The 18,479-nt window shown below is 41.4% G+C and overlaps 2 protein-coding genes across 4 annotated transcripts; both read left to right on the forward strand.

The window, feature by feature from the left end:
• The first annotated feature begins 1,657 nt into the window (after positions 1-1,657).
• On the forward strand, positions 1,658-10,163 carry LOC147250770 (sodium/hydrogen exchanger 2-like). Its single transcript, XM_086223023.1, has 15 exons — positions 1,658-2,346; positions 2,533-2,927; positions 5,079-5,337; positions 5,643-5,865; positions 6,205-6,445; positions 6,519-6,769; positions 6,847-7,064; positions 7,153-7,349; positions 7,438-7,527; positions 8,130-8,200; positions 8,331-8,465; positions 8,649-8,745; positions 8,839-8,967; positions 9,645-9,708; positions 9,950-10,163. The coding sequence occupies exons 1-15, from the start codon at positions 2,220-2,222 to the stop codon at positions 10,132-10,134; spliced, it is 2,682 nt and encodes an 893-aa protein (XP_086079149.1). The 5' UTR covers positions 1,658-2,219; the 3' UTR covers positions 10,135-10,163.
• Positions 10,164-10,739: 576 nt separating this feature from the next.
• LOC147250771 (transmembrane protein 182-like) lies at positions 10,740-14,974 on the forward strand. Of its 3 annotated transcripts, none has more exons than XM_086223025.1 (5): positions 10,740-10,920; positions 13,021-13,146; positions 13,414-13,512; positions 14,345-14,482; positions 14,754-14,974. In XM_086223025.1, exons 1-5 carry the CDS (start codon positions 10,740-10,742, stop codon positions 14,972-14,974), a joined length of 765 nt encoding a protein of 254 aa, XP_086079151.1. The 3 variants fall into 3 exon arrangements, with proteins under 3 accessions (XP_086079151.1, XP_086079150.1, XP_086079152.1); XM_086223024.1 differs by having other exon boundaries at positions 10,740-10,913; positions 13,023-13,146; XM_086223026.1 differs by having other exon boundaries at positions 10,740-10,913; positions 13,029-13,146.
• Positions 14,975-18,479: the final 3,505 nt, after the last annotated feature.

Here is an 18,479-nt window from a genome sequence, read left to right on the forward strand (position 1 = left end):
GGGACACTGTTTGCTAATGTGTTTGGTATTTGAAATGAGAGAAGAGAAGGAAGGCTTAGTCAAGTCAAGTCGTCAATTTTATTTATATAGCGCCAAATCACAACAAAAGTTATCTCATGACACTTTACAGGTAGAGCAGGTCTAGTACCACACTCCTTCAATGAATTTACACCCAACAATTCTCCATGAGCAAGTACATCCTGCGACACCTGCGGCGAAAACCTTCCTTTTAACAAGCAGGAACATCAAGCAGATCCAGGCTCAATGGAGACGGCCTTCTGCTTTGACCAGAAGAAGACAGATAATGGAGAAAGACAGATAAACAGAAGGAAAGAGAGGGACAGAGATAAAGAAGGAGAGAAACGGAAGAGACTGATGGACAGATGGGGACGTGAGCAGGTGGCAGCTTGAGCCTCTTCAGGTCTGTAGCCTCCTCCAGCAGCACCCAGGATCTGGGATGCGGGGAGCCCAAAGGCTCTCGAGAAGAAGACGAGTTAGTAACACGTATGAGTATGATTTATATATGACACCTATAGGAGGACAGAGAGGAAAGAGAGGAGGAGAGAGAAGCCCAGTGCACCATGGGAGATCCCATGGCAGTCTAAGCCTATAGCAGCATATCTAAGGGCCAGCCTAAGCAGCCCAACTATAAGCCTGATCAAAAAGGAAGGTATTAAGTCTGCTCTTAAACATAGAGAGGGTGTCTGCATCCCAGACCAAAACTGGGAGGCAGTTCCACAGGAGGGGAGCCTGAGAGCTGAAGGCTCCCATTATATTCTCTCTCTCTCTCTGTGTCTCTCTAACTCTCTCTCTCCATCTATATACACACATATATATACATCCATCCATTGTCTTCTGCTTATGCATGTTAAGGGTGGCGGGGGGGCTGGAGCCTATCCGAGCAGCCTTCGGACAAGAGGCAGGGTTCACCCTGGACAGGTCGCCAGTCCATCGCAGGGCCAACACATAGAGACAACCATTCACACCTACGGTCAATTTAGAGTATCCAATTAGCCCAGTCCCCAATTGCATGTCTTTTGGACTCTCAACATGCAAACTCCACACAGAAAACATTTATATGTTTCATATTATTAGTATTAGTATAAAACTGACAGCCTGTTAGCTAGCGAGTGTGTTCACTGACATCCAGGCTGTCCTGTTGGAGCTGGGATCATTGTGGATAAGGACAGCATGAGCATCAGTCTGACTGACACTAAGGCCAACTCCACCCTTCTGATGTTCAGGACAGGGAGGATGTGGCTGAGAAGTCCATCCTGGAGGACCCTCTAGCTTCACTGACACTCTTCCTAACTGTGGCAAGAGTGCACTCTTGTGGATTCCAGACATCCCAGAGGAAGAGAGTGCTACAAGAATGTGTTGTTGCTTTTTAGGCCATTTTTAAAAATGAATTCAATGAATCACATCACTACTAAAATTGATAAATGTATTTATTTATTTTTTTAAAAATTGCTGCATGCAACATTGTTTTAATTGTGTTTGGATTGTTTCCTATTTGACAACGAAAATAGTCTGCATTAATACAGTTAAAAAATAGCCCTATTTAGTTGTCTTTGTATAGAGAATATAACTTTCAAATGTTTCAAACTTATTACTGACTAGAGCTCATGATAAAATACCACAAGTGTCCAGAAAGTATGTGTAAAAAGGAAGTGTGCACTTCATATACTTTTAACGGGAGTAATTTCCTAATCATTCTTGGAACTTTTTGGGGAAATAATTATAATTCCTTAGAAAAATCCCTCTTTACAGATTGATTGCATATTTGCTGTATGTTTGAACCTGCTGTGCTTTATGAATGCCTTAACTAGGTGATCTGGAACAATGATCATTTCACTAGATTCCTAAGAAGAAGTAGCAAATGAGATGTAAAGTAGCAGCAGCCATTAACCGACACTGGAAGGCAACTTTATGCACAATTACCTTTTTACTTTGAAGACAATATTTTGGAGTCAGGTATTTTTTTTGTTGCACTTTTATTTGCTGTTTTTGTCTTTCTCAGCAGGCTCTGTGAGTTTCTGTTATAGATAAAGGAAGTATGCGAGGGGGTGGAGAGGCATCGTCTGTGTTTGCAGAAGTGAAACAGAAGCTTGTAGATCTCCATAATTACATCAGCAGAACTGCCATTGGAGTTCAGGCTTACAGTCAAAGCAACAGGGGTGGAAAAGGGTCAGAAAAGAAGAGCAGAATAATTGTGTGTCATGCTGGGTGAAGGTTTTCTCCGAGTGCTTCGTTACAGAGAGGAACGAAAGTTTGCTTCGGCCTCCAAAGGAAACAAAGTCCGGACACGTTCTCACAATGGGGAGCAGACAGACCCATCAGAAGAAGGTAATGGGCATAATCATTAACACCATTCTGTTCAGATATACCATACAAACTATTGATAGAACTGTTAAGTCTTAAACCTGACACATTTGGTTTCCACTGACAGATATGATTTTCCTGGCTGATATGATCTTACATTGATTTACTGCCACTAGCACAAACCAAAACATCTTAATTCTCTATATTCAGGTCCAAACCAGAAGGACCCTGATCCCATCCACTCCCATGGATTGGGAGTTGTGCCTCAAGGAGCCCTAGGCATCTCGATCCCTAGGAATTCACCTGTCCTCACCCTGGATCCTGACCTGACACTTAGCTTAGACAACTGCAGCCTCCTGGAGCATTATCCAGACATTCAGGTAGCAGACTCAGGCCTCATCTCACACAACCCACTCAAGGCCTCTCAAGTTCCACATCAGCCAGCTTGGCAGGAGTGCCAAGCTGAGCCTATTTTTTCAGCTTCCGACCAGGGTTATCTGGTCATGGGATCTCGAGTGAACATCAACCTGGACCTGCCCAGTCTGGGACCAGAGCCCATGTCAAACTCACTGCTGAATGGGCTTCTGGACAAACAGCTAGATGAGGTATACCTACAGCATCTGACTGACAACTTGGCTCGATGTAACTCCCACCTGGGGAACAGCCTACTGCATGGCCTGGTGCCTCCTCCACAGCCCAGCAGCCAGCCGCAAGGGCTGGATTCACTAGAGGCCAGTATGGAGGAAAGATCAGGAGGGGAGAATGGCAAGATTTGTTATCTCAGCACCCAGAATTTAGTTCTTTGCTCATCCAACTTCAGCTCCCCTGTGCTGCGGATATCCGAAGCAGACAGCACTCATTTGTAAATGCAGTCCAACGGCCTCTCTCTAATGTTTATGGAGTGGCGCTTTTGTTTACCTGTATTTACACAATGTCTTTGTTCACCTGTTTGATGAGAGGATCAGCCTAAACTTCAACTGATCTTATATGACATCTGCTGGAAGATTTTAGTACTACCGTATCATGTATAATCAGTTGGAGGTCATTTTACGAACATTTGCAGGCTAAATCCACAGGGTCCCAGACCTCTGGGAGCCCAAGCGTCCAGTTTACTGGTTGGCTTTGTCTGGATGTGCTGTATGTCCATCTGCTCCGCTTCATAATACAATCTTGTGGCTTTGTTTTGTAGAGCTACCCTGTTGAAATGGGGTTCCAGCACTTGTATTTTTTTTTTTATCATGACCAAAAAATACATTTTGTCAAATAAAGTTGTGACAGTAATACTGCCCTGAGCCTGGGTACTATTATTAGTGTTGAAGTAGTAATATATTCTAGAGTTACTTAAATAAGTTCACCTTGTCTTGGATATGCTACTATAAACACTTACAGGGTGATTGTTGAACTTAGTCCGTCAGTCAAGACAATAAATCTAGAAATACTGCATCACAGTTGAATGAAACTTCGATGTGAAAATCTTTCAGTACATCCTTGAGTCTCAGAGGTTGTTTGAACTAAATTTGAAGATATTCCTCAAAGTTTTTCACAAAATATTACGTTAACGGGAACTGGACAGCCATTACAAATGTAATACCACCTAGCTGCCTGTAACAGTGACAGGGACCTCTGACCCACCAACATCTTCACAGTTCATCAGTGAGACATTTGAGCCAAATTAAAAGAGGAAAAAAAAATCACAAAGGCATTTTCAAGATATTGTTTTGGGTGGGATGGTTAGATGGACTGTCTCTAGCCCATGGCTGTCACAGTATAAAAGCATAAAAAAAATCATATGATAACCTGGTTCGTAAAAGCAAAACAAACTAAATTGAAAGATTTACGTCACACATACATTATGGACCGTGAACCAGCTTGATATCTGGTGATACAGTCACATGGATGAATTTGTAATTAGTTAATCGCAGAGATCAAAAATCAAACAAAAATAGCAAAAGAGATTGTTCTTCGGAGACGTGTAGATCAAGTGTCATTTAAAAAACTGAATTTTGAAAATTATGATCTAAAATCAAAAATCAGTACGAGACCTTTCAAATATACAACATGACAATATACATTCTAAAATGTTATATTACTTTTGAACATTATTTTTCTTTTAAGAGCTTTCACCTAAGAACTGTCAGGGAAAACATGGACTGTTGTCACGATCTGTCTATAAAAGCCCTTTCCTGCACGCTCACAAACCCATCAGTTATTCTTGAGGATTAGAACCTTGCTTAGGTTAACACAGCTGTTCAACAGCATTGAACAAGTGGAACACAGGAAACCTGAGAATGTAAAGGTACAGTATCATCGTCTAATAATGTGTTCTTCATAGAACGTTCGAGAAGTATAAATCTTCTGTAAATCACTGAAAAACTATTCTTAGTTGGCCACTGCAAAAGCACTGACATGAGAACAATGTAGTTCAAAATAAAGGCCTTAGTCTGATCAGGAAAGCCTGGAATGGAAAGAGTCAGAGAGAAAAATGATAAATGAATAATCATAAGATGAGTTTCTGTGTGTGTGTGTCTGTGTGTGTGTGTGTGTGTGTGTGCGCACTTGTGTGTGTGTCAGTCTGTTACATCCCGTAGGCTCTGAACTGCTGGTTGGATGTCAATGCTAGCTCAGGGATTCCTGTGCACATTAGTTTATGCATGATTTGTGTGGGTGTGGGTGTGGGTGTGGGTGTGGGTGTGTGGGTCCACCTCCATAACCCCTGTCCCATTCTCTCTGTCTCTCTGTCTCTCTGTTTGTCCCAGCATGGCAGCAGAATGGTGGCTCTGTGGATATTCTCACTGCTGTCCTCTGCCAACCTGGTGGGTTGTTTGGGCCTGATCCGCCCTGCGGAGCTCCCACAGCCCCACAACCTCCCCCCGTTACTGGGCTTCAACAGAACCAATGGTAGTTTGTCTGTGGATGTACCTGTGGCTCTGAGAGTTTTCAGTGTAGACTATCACCATGTGCAAGCTCCCTTTGAGATTGTGCTGTGGATCATGCTGGCATCACTGGCCAAACTGGGTGAGTTTTGACAGTAAATGGAAGAGCTGTAAATAGAAGAGATAAACTGTAAATGTTTGACCCTGAAGTATGTACTGGGGACCAGTTTTTAGTCGAATTCCTCAAATATATTAAAAACAGCCACACATTTGAATAGGTTTTTATTTCATATCAGCCTGTGTGAACACAAGGGTGTATACAAAGAAGTAGCATTTTAAGTGCATTACTGTACAAGAAGAGTCTGAATGGATACCCAGTCACTGAGGATGTAATGTACCTTCACCTTTGTCCATCCAGTCAAACTAACTGAGTCAGGTTTCTGCTAGGTTTCCACTGGTCTGGTCGTGTCCCAGCTGTGGTCCCAGAGAGCTGTCTCCTCATCATGGTGGGCCTCCTGGTGGGAGGGGTAATTTACGGTGTTCGTCATTCCGCTCCCCCAACACTCAGTGCTGATGCTTTCTTCCTCTTCCTTCTACCACCAATAGTCCTGGACGCAGGCTACTTTCTGCCAGGGAGGCTGTTCTTTGAGAACCTGGGTACCATTCTCTGGTTGGTGCATTATAACAGCTTGTGTTGAGCGTGAAACCAACACGTTTTTAGAGTTGTTCATATGTCTGCCTCACAAATGAAAGTTGAAGTCCATACACAAGAATAAGCAAAACTGTCATTTTAATGCATTTGTTAGTTTACATTTCCCAATAAATCAGCACAAGAAACTGATTTAAATACAAGTTCTTTTCTTTGTGATTGATAAAAGCTTTTGATACAAGCTACACCTCAAGGTCCAGTTTATACATTTTTCTAGTGCGTCTATCAAAATCAAAGTTTACTAAGTGAACCCTGAGGTCAGAAACCTCTAAAGTTGACATCCAGATACGGTCGCTGCAGGTACGCGGTGCTGGGAACCCTGTGGAACGTGCTGGGTATTGGGCTGTCTCTGTATGGTGTGTGCCTGCTCGCCCAAAGCTCCCTGGGCGATGTCTCTCTGCTCCACTGCCTGCTGTTTGGCTCTCTGATCGCTGCTGTCGACCCTGTGGCCGTGCTGTCTGTCTTCCAGGAGATGCACGTGAATGAACAGCTGCACATTTTGGTGTTTGGAGAGTCCTTGCTCAATGATGCTGTCACTGTGGTGAGGAGAGAGAGAGTGAATAGTTATAAAAAGACTGGAAAAACCAAATAATAACCATTGATCTTCCTCACAGGTGCTTTACAAGCTGTTTGAGTCCTTTCTCCGCCTGCCATCAGTGTCTGGACTGGATGTGTTGCTGGGTGGGTGCCGAGTGGTGGTGGTGGGCCTTGGAGGCCTCTGTGTCGGACTCTTTTTTGGACTGGTGGCAGCCCTCACCTCGCGTTTCACCTCTAGAGCCCAAGTCATCGCCCCACTTTTTGTATTCCTCTACTCCTACTTGTCCTACTTGACCTCAGAGATGCTTCATCTGTCTGGCATCATGGCGTGAGTGCTGCTGAGCTTCAGCTTCAGCTCAAAGTTTCATATTCTGCTCCGTTTCATCTTACTCTTCCCTCCTGCAGCATTGTCACCTGTGCCGTGACTATGAAGCAGTATGTAGAGGCTAATGTGTCTGAGCGCAGCAACATCAGCATCCAGTACTTCCTGAGGATGTGGAGCAGTGTGAGTGAAACCTTAATCTTCATCTTCCTGGGCGTGTCCACCATACAGGACGTGCACATGTGGAGCTGGCCCTTTGTCTGCTCTACGCTTCTGCTCTGCCTTGTCTGGAGGGCCACAGGTAGCTTTAATCTTCCCTGCATTTTGATCAAGCAAATTTCTTACACAAAACACAAGACAGTATTCAAGATCTCAGTGCTGCTCTGTAGGTGTTCTGCTACTGACTGCGGTGGTGAACAAGTTGCGAAGGAATGCTGTGACTTTCCGCGACCAGTTCATCATTGCTTACGGCGGCCTTAGGGGGGCAATCTGTTTCTCCTTGGTCTTCCTGATTGATGACTTCCCAAAGAAAAGACTTTTCATCACAACAACCATTGTAGTCATCCTATTCACTGTCTTTGTACAGGTAGACTGTGTATTTGCCGATCATAGCATGTTTTCTTTCTTGTTGCACTTTGGTCTTTTTTGGTCAGGTTTAATTTTTTTTTTTCCAGGGGATGACCATAAAGCCTCTGGTAGAGCTACTGGATGTAAAGAGGAAGAAGAGAGCTTTACCTACTGTCAGTGAGGAGATCCATAGCAGGGTGAGAGGGGATTCTAACCATTTTAAAAACAAAGCACTTTTAAAAACAACATCAGTACCTGACGAGACAGAATAAAAAAGGTATGGTAAACAAAATCCAAATGTTTCAAGTATATTGTACAATGTTTTTGGAGAAAGAAAAGGGATAAATACATATCTTATGAGGTAGACTAAAACAAAAGAAAAGTGGTTAAAGTTGTGTGTGTGTGTGTGTGTGTGTGTGTGTGTGTGTGTGTGTGTGTGTGTGTGTGTGTGTGTGTAATTGCATTATATCTGTCCAGTACAGGCATAAAAGATATGCATTGTAACTCTAGATTTTTTTTCGTCCTGTAGATCATGTCTCTTCAAATCTTCCTGAACACCATAGCAGTTCTGGATTATCATTTTGCATTGATTATGAGATTATTGTTATTGACGTCACAGCAAGTAATAAATGTATTATAAACAATTCTTGGGCATGAGAACATCTTCTGCTTTAGGGACTCATGAGTGAAAATGCACAAAAACACATTTCATGTTCCACACATATTGTAAGACGTGAAAAAAGAAAAACTCATTTCATGCCATTAATAATGTACTGTTGATATTGCTGTCTCCTCTCAGCTTATCGATCACCTCCTGGCAGGGATTGAGGATGTGGTTGGCTACTGGGGACAACACTACTGGAAAGACAAGTTTGTGTCATATTTGTGTAAATATATTGCTTCTGCACTCACCAGGAGATGGCGACACAAGCCTGGTAATTTCTTGTATGGATGACAAATAGTGTTTGCAGTCACTTTCGTGTGTGCGGTTATTTGTGAGGTTTGAACAGTTCAACAAGAAGTACCTTCGCCGGTTCCTGATACGAGAGGATCATCAGGCTCGCTCCAGCATTCTTCGAGTGTACCAGGAGTTAGAGAGGAGGGAGACAAGGGGAGACGAAGAGACTCCACCACTGTGAGGAATAATTTTCTCCTTATGAAGGGGTTCAGTGTCCTTGAGGCTTCCTTTAAAAAATCCCCAGAGGTTACTGTGATCTATGAATTACAGCTTACTCTGTCAAAGTTTAGTTTCAATATTTACGATGTCAAACATTACAGTTTATAGCTGAATGTGAATATTCACCACACCCCTTTTTAGTGTGGACCCCCGTTCCCATAGCCGCCCTCTCCTCCCAGAGGAGATGGACAGCATCCGGCGTATCCTTTCAAGAAACCTGCATAACTTCAACAACAAAGTAAATTCACAGCAATCTATCCACACAAAACGTGTTTTCCTTGTAAAGTTTGCTGCACTTCTGCTTAATTTTCCTCCAATATTGTGATTCTAGCAGACGCCAGCCTATAGCAGACACACGCTCCACCAGGATGCCAATGCAGGGAGAATAAGGAAGCCTCTACACTGTCATCAGAGTATTGGAGAGAGATATACACATAACACAATCACACACTGGCCGCAGGTAACATGACTTCAATTCTCATTGGACTCTTTCTTCTGACTGATGGATATTCAACAAATGGTGTGAGATAATTACATTTTTTGTGTTGATAGGTATTTATTTAAAACTCTTAACATAAGAACAAGCTCTGTAATTAAAACACATTCTTGAGTGTTAATAAACACATATATAAATCAGTGTGTGGAAACATATGTAAGCATTAATTATATGTATGTAAGTATATGTATAGTGTGTATATATTGTATGTGAATGTATTCAGTGCAAAATAATGTGTAGTATCCAACCTGCCTGTCATTCCCAAATTGGTTTTAATTGTTAAATGTAAAAGTTTAATTACAATTATTTTGATCATTAACTGTAAATTTGGAAGCAGTTAAACTGCATCTGAAAAATATTTCTTAGAAAAAATAAAGACATTTAAGAAATAAAGTACCATCTAAAATGCACCACCCCCACACTTGAAGAAAACCATACTACTTATAAATATTCTTTATGGTTTGTTAACTCCTAATGTTCAACACAGCAATATATGTGCAGTACGGTCATGCAAGCAGTTGATGAAAGTGGATGGGTGGAATTTTGCTGAAAACTACTGAGTGAAGCAAAACAATAATTTAACTAAACATTCACTGGAACGAAGCTTGCATGTAGACAATGATTTATTTCAATTAACACAGGGGGTGGATGGAGAGTTCAGTGGATCATCCAGAGTGAGAACAGGACTCAGCAGGTCTCACACAGGTAAAGTTTTGTTTTATATTCAAAGAAAAATACAGAATACAGGACATCAGAAAGATTGTTTTTTTTAATGTGTCAAGAAAATACTTCTGCTTATCAACTGTTCCAGCCTGGCTTCCACAATTAAATTCTCCTGAAGTCTGATCAATCTTAGTGAAGGCCTTGTCTTTCTCTCTCTCCTGACCTTTGACCCACTCACTCTTTGTGCATCCTGAGCTCACTGCTACCCCTTCTGTTTTATTAGTGTGCTCCACAAGCCCGAGGCCCACGTTCCAGGACTCCCCAGTACCCATAGCTCAGACTGTGTCAGTGGATCTTAAGGCTTCTTCAGCTGGTGGAGACCAGATGTGCTCAAATAACCAAGCATCTGCCGACCGAGCTCCAAAGAAGCAACTCAACTTTGTTTTGGAAAATGAGATACAGCAATGAAGATAGTGACAAGGAAGGAATCAACTTGGTGTGTTCAGTCATTTCAAACATGAAGTGATTATTTTAGCCTTCAAGCTGTGTGAGGTTTAAAACTGTGTTGATGCGGTTTTTCTTTCAAATAAAATGGTTCTAATCTCATTGAGCGTGTGCCACGGTAAATCATTCCTTGTCTCAGCTATTTAGACACTTTGAGGTTCAAAGGTCATTTGCATCTCCAGTCTAATTCATTTTCAAAGTGGCACTCCAAGAATGACACCTAGCTGAGAAATACCTTGCCGTCATGAATGTTTGTAGACTCACTGCCCATGTTATGAACAAACACACCATCCTTGTTGCCTTTACAAATGCACAGCACACCAATGGTAATTTGACGAGGACAGACAGACTGCTTCCAAAAATAACTCTGGTACTCCCAGCTGACCTCCTTGGTTACTGTAGCTTCATTCCCCCCACCAGCATGCCAGGGAGTGGCTGGGATAGCCAGGGTGTTTTCTTTAGATTTTGGGTTGTCCAGGAGGCTGAGGAGTGGACCCAAGCAAGGAGCAGAGGAGACGAATATTACACAGCTGAGAAGGACGCACTGAAGGAGGTTTTAGGCTGGAGTTATGAGGGTGGGAGCTGCAGCCTTGGCTGGGGGGATATTTGGGGTATTAGGGACCCTGTGTTTCTTTCTGGCCTTTGGAACAGACTACTGGCTGGTGGCCAGTGACAACTGTGGACCTTATACATGGCCAACACAAGCAACACAGGCAGGGGAGGAAGATACCAATGGGACTGAGGTAGGACATGGACGCACATTTTTGTTTATGTTTGCACACAACAATGCTGTAAACCATGTAACTTGCTGCCACAATTGTTAAACTGACGTATAGACAAGGAGACAGAATGGTATTCATTTAGATCCTTGAAACCTCATGTGATACCCACAAAAACACCAGTATGTAACCAAAGATGCTCTGCTGACAGTTGTAGGCACACCAGGATGTTAAAAGATGCCCTGATATCTTTGATGTTTGCACTGTCATAAATGTGGGGCAGACCAAAATCACATTTTTATATTTAGGTCAGACTTTAGTCACTTTATTACAGGCCAAACTTCAGAAACACTGTACCCTAGCATTCCCTCAACAACAAAATACTTTCCCTTGTTTGGCCCAAATTCACAACTTCCACAACTCAGTGGCTGGCCGTGAGCTAAAGACACATATTATGTTGTTGAAATGCCATCAGAAGTTTGTGTCCCACTGACTCTGCCTCTTTTTTGGGTTTTCATTTGTGCCAGAAGTGCCTCTAAGCAACCTAATAAAATTATTCACAAAAAAGGAATTACAGGGATCCTATGTATTTAAAGAACATAAACAGTGGTGTGCATTTTGAATTTATGATTATGATTATTTATATATTAATGTATTCATATATTTCACGTCTGGAAGGCCAAATCAGACCTTATACCAGGGCAGACTTGCCCCCCTGGGCCCCTACCTAGGCAGGTTTTACCTAGACTCTGTGAGGCTGTGCTTTGGCAAAATGGTGCCCTTAGCTAATTATTAACTTTGGAATGCCAGCTTACTCAAAAATAATGACACCGTGTTGAGGAAGTACATGTTTACCATGTTCCTCATTTTAGTTAAGTGTTTTTTTTTATTTGCTAAATAAAAAGCAAGCTTAACCTAATAGAGATTTAAATGATAGTCCAGGAGTATATGACAATTAAGGAAAATATAATTTGGTCAAGATGAGAGTGTAAAAGCTCCAAAATTCTAACATATTTTTGGGCATCCAACAAGACAGTGCATACACCTCCTTGAATATTAATAGTATGTGTTAAAATTCGGTAGCAGTATCATGGAAACATGCCATTGTCATGATGGAAACACAAGTAACTTGGTTCAACAAGAAGGGCTTTGTCACTGCACCAGGAGAAGGTTTGCTGGGTGGTTGGTACCAACAAACAGGAGGTTTATGCTGAAACACTCATTTACAGCGAGACATGTTTGAGCACCTTTCAAGTCATGCCTATAATACCACATTTAATAATGATGACCTCACCAATTTCTTTTCTGACTTTTACCGGAAATTGAGAAGTTAACTGCCTTTTTCAAATCCACAAGCCACAGCATTGCCAGATTTAGCAGTTTTCCTCCCATTTGTTCTACTCTTCATTACAGTGGGCTGGAAATAAATAGCATTGAGATGGCACATGACTTACACGTCATTGTTATGAAAATCATGATGCCTACATTGTATAGGGGCTTCATGAGTATGACCATGGGATAGGTGAAAACTCTGAATCAGGCACTCGGATCAGACATCATAGCTGTTTGTTCAAAATATCAAGACCATCCATCCTGTAGTTGTTAAAAATATTCTAATGTGGAAAGTGGTGGACAGACCAGAACGGCAGACTACAAGTATGGCTAAAAATGGTTGGTGGTGTGATGCTGTTAAATTTCAATGATGACTTAATAAAAGAACCTCATACTGTTCAGTTGTGGAGTCGTTCAATTTAACTAATCCTTCTTTGCAAAAATTCTCTCAGTGCATAATAATCTCTATACAGTATTTATAAGAGCTAATTCTTTCCAAACTTCTTGACACAATAAAGTCATTCATTTTCAGTGCTATTTAGCACCATCAATCTTATTTTTGACATTCAGTGGAGCGCAACATTCATGCAAGTTTCATAAGTTCTCCTCCAAAAGCTCACAGAGCAGCAGGTCATAATCGGAACCATATTGAATGCCTTGGCACCATTAAAGTAGGTACTGAGCCGTTCTGAGCAGCTGCAGGGCCATGTGTTGATGAGGGCTGACAGACATCGTGGTCAGGTGAATGAGTGTCTATCTCTTTACTTGTCAACTGACGATTGGTCTTTTTATTTTCTTAAGATCCAGGTCACAGCGATGGTCAGTGAATTTCCTTCAACTCTTGTCCTCCACCATGAGGGCTTTTTCTGGCGCTGCGTGTTTCAGGTGGAGCCTGCAGCGCATCCAGTCCTGGCCACTCTCTTCAGTATGTGAACACGCATGAGGCCTTTTAAGGCTACAATAACATTTAGATAGAGGCTTGTCAAGTTGTGTGTTTCCTGCTCAGTGGCAAGGTCTCCTTGACAGAAAGTCATTATCATTAGAAATAATTTGGATGAATGACAGAGACGAGAGTATGAATATGTCCTTTCTTTTCTATTTATAGGGTATTTTGGTCCTTTCTATAACTTTTGCAGTCATGATTTCATGTTTTTTGTTTTACTCTCTACTTTCAATTGTCTTTTCCCTGTAGCAAACCAGCCAGAATCAAAGGTGTGCGTTCATGGCTACCTGTTTCCTCTACCAGTTGCTGTAGGACCAGTTCCCCATCCCAGTTACGATGCTGCAGCAGGTGATGTACATACAAAAAAACTCAAGCATAATCACTGTAAATTATGTCACTATTGGTGTCAGGGTTGGGTGGTTTTATGAAAATAATGTGCCACCAGATCTAAACTCTACAAGGAAGTATTAGGGCCACATTGAGGGAAAAACAATAAATTTCAAGAATAATGATGTTATTTTACAAGAAAATAGCCATAATATTTTGAGAATAAAGTTGTAATTTTATTTATTTTTATTTTTATTAAAGTTTGTGAAATTTCTGCATTTTATTGTCTAAATGTGTCCCTAATAAGTCATTGTACAACCCAAACTTGAGGGACATTTTGAGTTTGTTTTTAAGATTTCACCACTTCGCTAAGAATGCTTTGTTCTAAAATTTTCTACGAATATTATATGCAAAAGTTGAATTTGCTTCCAGAATCTTCTTTTGAAAGGTAGGATAAAATGATCTGAAAACATTTTGTCATGGTACATGTTTTAAAACCTTTGGATGTAGGTTAGCTGTTTTCTCTGTTCCCAGTCTTTATGCTAAGCTATTTGATGGATGTGAAGGTGGCAGATGAACAGCCTAGGTTGTTTTTAACAAGGGTAATGATTGATTTGGCTCATTTTTCAGAAAAAAAGTGTAAAATATGTCACCAGATCACAACCCAAACCTGTGGGATATTTTGGACTGTGTTTTATGTTTGTAAGGAGTCACTGCTCATGGACAGAAAAAAAGTTTCATATTTTTGTTTTTCTACTGCCAGGCAGACATTTTAAAACCTTTAGGCAGAGCTTTTCCCACTGTTTTTCCTAGGTTTAGAGTTATGATGGTGGCTTGTTTATATGACTTGCAGTGTTTCGTGGGTTCTGGACTATGCTGATAATCCTTGGTCTGGTCTCGGCTCTGACTGGGGGCTTGCTTTTGATCTGCGGGGTCCCCTGCATCAGCCATAAACTTTACAAGCTGGGTGGGGCCCTCTTCATCATCGCTGGTAAAATATTCTAATCTACATGCATATGTGGGTTGCATAGTGTAAGTGTCTGTAGAAGGAAATATGGCAGTTGGGGAATAGATGAACACATGAGCACTGCTGCTGCCAGCTATTCATATCTGTCACATGACAAACACAGCAGTAGATGTGTCCCTGCCCCACTGTTGCTATAACAACTGCAGATGTAAACATTGCTGTCCTGGTAACTGCAGAGATGGGCAGGAAACATTCCTTTGGTGTAACGATAGATGCTCTTCCTATCTCTCTACAGCCTTCTTGTTCCTGTCTGTACTGCTGCTCTTTGTCTTGTGGATGGAGATTGTGGACGTGAAGCGCTATATACTACAGGAGAGAGGCGAGGCCTGTCCAAATGTGAAGGTTTCTGTGCTCTACGGCCTGTCGTTCATGGTGGCAGCAGCCGGCGTGCCTCTGGAGCTTGTGTCTGGGTTGGTCTTCATGCTTGTTGGCCGTGCGCTGCATTCCAGCAAGTAAGAGAACCATCTGGTCCGACAGAAAGAAGATGACCGCCCTCACTATATTGTATGTTGGGACCCTGGAGCACACATGTAAATACTAGCTGGACAGAATCAAGCAGTATTACAGCACCATCATTGTTAAAGTAGATAGGTGTATCAGTTTTCTATTTGTTGCTTTGCTTTATTTCTTTTCAAAAATGATTAAGAAATAAAGTATAAAATTTGAAAAATGTCAAAAAGTCTTACAATTCAAACTGACAGGGTGTGACATGGCCGTGATGGCCGCATTGAGGAGTGATATATAACTGGCCGGATAAACAATACTGTCTTTATGTGCCTGATTAAATTCTGCTTCTTTATGACAGCTGCCAAAGAGGAAGTTGAAGGTGAATAAGTCATAAGTGAACCAGCTGTGTCTGCGTGTCCTGACTTTGGTGCAGGATCAAAGTAGAATGAGATGGGGGGGGGGGGGGGGGCATGGACATAGATGGTACATTTGAATGGGGGGGGGGGGGCACTGATGTGTGTCGGGTGACCTTTAAAAATGAACAGCTGTTTTTGGGTTTGGTAGGTAATAATACAGCAAGCTTACCATCTGCCTCCTCCAACCCAATCACATTTCATTCCCTCATTCATTCCGAACTCTTTTTTTTTGTCTGGCATGCTTACACTGAGCTTGTCCTTTACATTTACAGACACTTTCTGCATTACACTGCGGCTTTAGACTTTCTGTTTCATACAAATAATGAATGCCTGTTACTCCACAGTGTTTCTTTCCTGATAACTCATTTAAACTTCCATCCATCTATCCATTTTCAATACCACTTATCTGTTAAGGGTCACAGGGTGGGGCTGACACTGAGCAAGAGGCAGTTCACACCCTGGATGGGTCAGCAGTCAGTTGCAGGGCCATCAGGAGCAATGAGGGATTCAGTAACTCTTTCAAGGATACTTTGATGTGGTCACCGGGGAAGTGACGATCAAACCAGCGACCCTTCAGTTGCTACATGGCCACTCTACCTCCAAGCCATGCTGTGCTGCCCCCACTCCATTTTAACCTTTTAGTATATAACCCCATAAGACTACTTAACTGGCACTGTGGAAGACGGCTGCCTCTCCAGTAGCTCTCCGTCATCAGCAACCAGAAGAGCCTGTTCAGTGGAAGGCTGTTCCTCCCCAAATGTAGGACAAACAGACTTAAGAACTCCTTTGTTCCTCATGCCATCAGGCTCTAGAAGTCCTCACTTCAGGGGGAGAGGAAATACAGAGTAAGAGGACAGTAGGAACAATAATCTGGACACTTTTCTGCAATAGTTCTTTAGATTTTGTTTTTATCGGATTTCATGTTACCTGAATCTTATTTTTATATGTTTAGTTAAAATTTTATCATTTAGTGTTGTTTACTTAAGAGTCTATTGTCCATCTCCTTTATTTTGTAAGAGTATTTACTTTCTTTTTGCTACTGGAAATTTAATTCCCTTGAGGGAGCCATCCCAAAGGGATCAGTGAAGAGAAGTCTGTGTCTAAGTCTAAGTCTAAGCCTCAGTCTAAGTCTAAGGCTAAATCTAATAAAACTTGAAACAGTCGTCAAACCTTTATTTTTTTGCATCTTTGTCAGATATAAACTAAATGAATTAAATGAATGCAAATTGAATATCTTAGACCTTTAGCTTCTATCTAAAACAAGGTTCAATGAAGTCCTCTGATTTTCCAGATTTTGTCAAGGGGGGGGGGGGGCACTTCAATTACTCCAACGATAAAGTCCAATGCAAATTCAGTTATACTGGCTTTTGAGGAGTAGAACCAGAAAGAACCAACACCAAAAGGTAATGTTTGCTTAGAACATACAACAAACACCAAAAACTGAGAAGGAACATGAAAAGATAACATCAGCCCAGATCTAAGTGCAAATATTAACACAGCAACAACTTCTAACATTGGGATAGAAATAAGAGCAAGCTGCAAAAGGTACCTCAGCTTGCTGCTGAAAATAATTATGAAAAGATAATGTCACCATACGTGACCAAACATAACCAAGCCGTAACATTAGGTTAGAGAAGACAATGAACCAAAGGTTTTCTTTTCACTGACTTGTTTCTACTTGTGTTTATTAAAAAAGTCCAATGTAACATGGATGGAGGGTGATGATTGGATGACTGACCTGCTGACTGAAATGATTTTAATTTATTATTATAGTTTTCCGTATTCTTATGTGGAAATTGATTTCTGTTTCTACTACCACTACTACTACTGCTGCTGCTGCTACGACTGTTGCTACTACTACTGCTACTAATTATTATTATTATTATTATTATTATCATAACAACAGTAATAATGAAACAATTCGATATAACTTTGTATGAGAAAACCCTATTTGCCATCAGGATCAAGAAGGTAAGCAACAAAAAAAGTTGATCCTGACAGCAATTAAAGATTTTATTTTTTTTTTATAACCTTAACCTTAGAACAACCCCTAAATGTAATGATACATGTCATGGGATGGACAGACACACACACACACACACACACACACACACACACACACACACACACACACACACACACACACACACACACACACACACACACTCAAAATGACTCAGAGAGCTGTTCAGTCTTTGGTTCAGTTTTATCTAAAATGGAAACCAGGGTTTGATCGACACAGATCATGAGATCATCCTCGTCTTTCATTGGTGAGAATAGGCAGCGAGTGGACCCTTTAAATCGTACACTTTTATCTGCTCAAAACTGATGAAGGAGTGGATAAATGTTTCTTCAAAGAACTCACTGACCACAAACACACACATACGTACATATTCTGTGATCAGACTGTCCACCATGCATCGTTTTGAAAGATTCAACTCTGTATAACTGTATACACAGTATACTGCGCTGATCATGTAGGATAGATTTCTCCAGAGCCTTTACGGTGCCACAGCAGCCATCAAATGCTACAGGTCAGCTGCTGTTAAAACACAATTGCCCCACACTGTAAATGGTCCCATTTTTATTTAACGCCTTTTTACCGTAGCAGTGCTTGAAGTGCTTTACTGTGTCATTCACACATTCACGCACAATGTTGGAGGAGGCTGCCATGCAAGATGCTAACCTACTCATCAGGAGGAACCAAAGGTTTGGTATGCTGTTCAAGGACCCTTCAACATTCTCCAGGACACTTCAACAAGGTCACCGGTGGGAAGCGAGGATCAAACCAGCAACCCCTTGGTTGCTAGATACCCACTCTACCTCAGAGCCATGCAAGTTATATTATAAGCAGCATGATTCAGCTGAAAGGATTCAAGGATTCAAGGATTTTTACTGTCATGCCATTTCACATTTTCATGTTAGTGGTACGAAATTAGGACTCAGGTATATAACTAGAGAGAAGTAAGATAAAAAAAGAATAAATAAAATAAAATCAAGTAACAGAATAAGATATATACATAGATCTATATAAATAAAAAAACAAAAATGAAGTAGAAACAGGGTGGCACGGTGGTGCAGTGGTCAGCCCTGTCACC

Source organism: Aulostomus chinensis, chromosome 13 (assembly GCF_037954235.1).
Source record: "Aulostomus chinensis isolate RoL2024-O1b breed Wild chromosome 13, RoL_Achi_v1.0, whole genome shotgun sequence".
Lineage (NCBI taxonomy): Eukaryota > Metazoa > Chordata > Actinopteri > Syngnathiformes > Aulostomidae > Aulostomus > Aulostomus chinensis.

Excerpts from the sequence above, each read along its gene's own strand:
- LOC147250771 (XM_086223025.1), top strand. The coding sequence starts at position 10,740 with ATGAGGGTGGGAGCTGCAGCCTTGGCTGGGGGGATATTTGGGGTATTA. Across the intron at positions 10,921-13,020 it reads CAATGGGACTGAGGTAGGAC|AGATCCAGGTCACAGCGATG; the intron begins ATGGACGCACAT and ends TTTATTTTCTTA. Across the intron at positions 14,483-14,753 it reads GGCCCTCTTCATCATCGCTG|CCTTCTTGTTCCTGTCTGTA; the intron begins GTAAAATATTCT and ends ATCTCTCTACAG.
- LOC147250770 (XM_086223023.1), top strand. The coding sequence starts at position 2,220 with ATGCTGGGTGAAGGTTTTCTCCGAGTGCTTCGTTACAGAGAGGAACGA. Across the intron at positions 2,347-2,532 it reads GACAGACCCATCAGAAGAAG|GTCCAAACCAGAAGGACCCT; the intron begins GTAATGGGCATA and ends CTCTATATTCAG. Across the intron at positions 8,746-8,838 it reads TGCATAACTTCAACAACAAA|CAGACGCCAGCCTATAGCAG; the intron begins GTAAATTCACAG and ends TTGTGATTCTAG.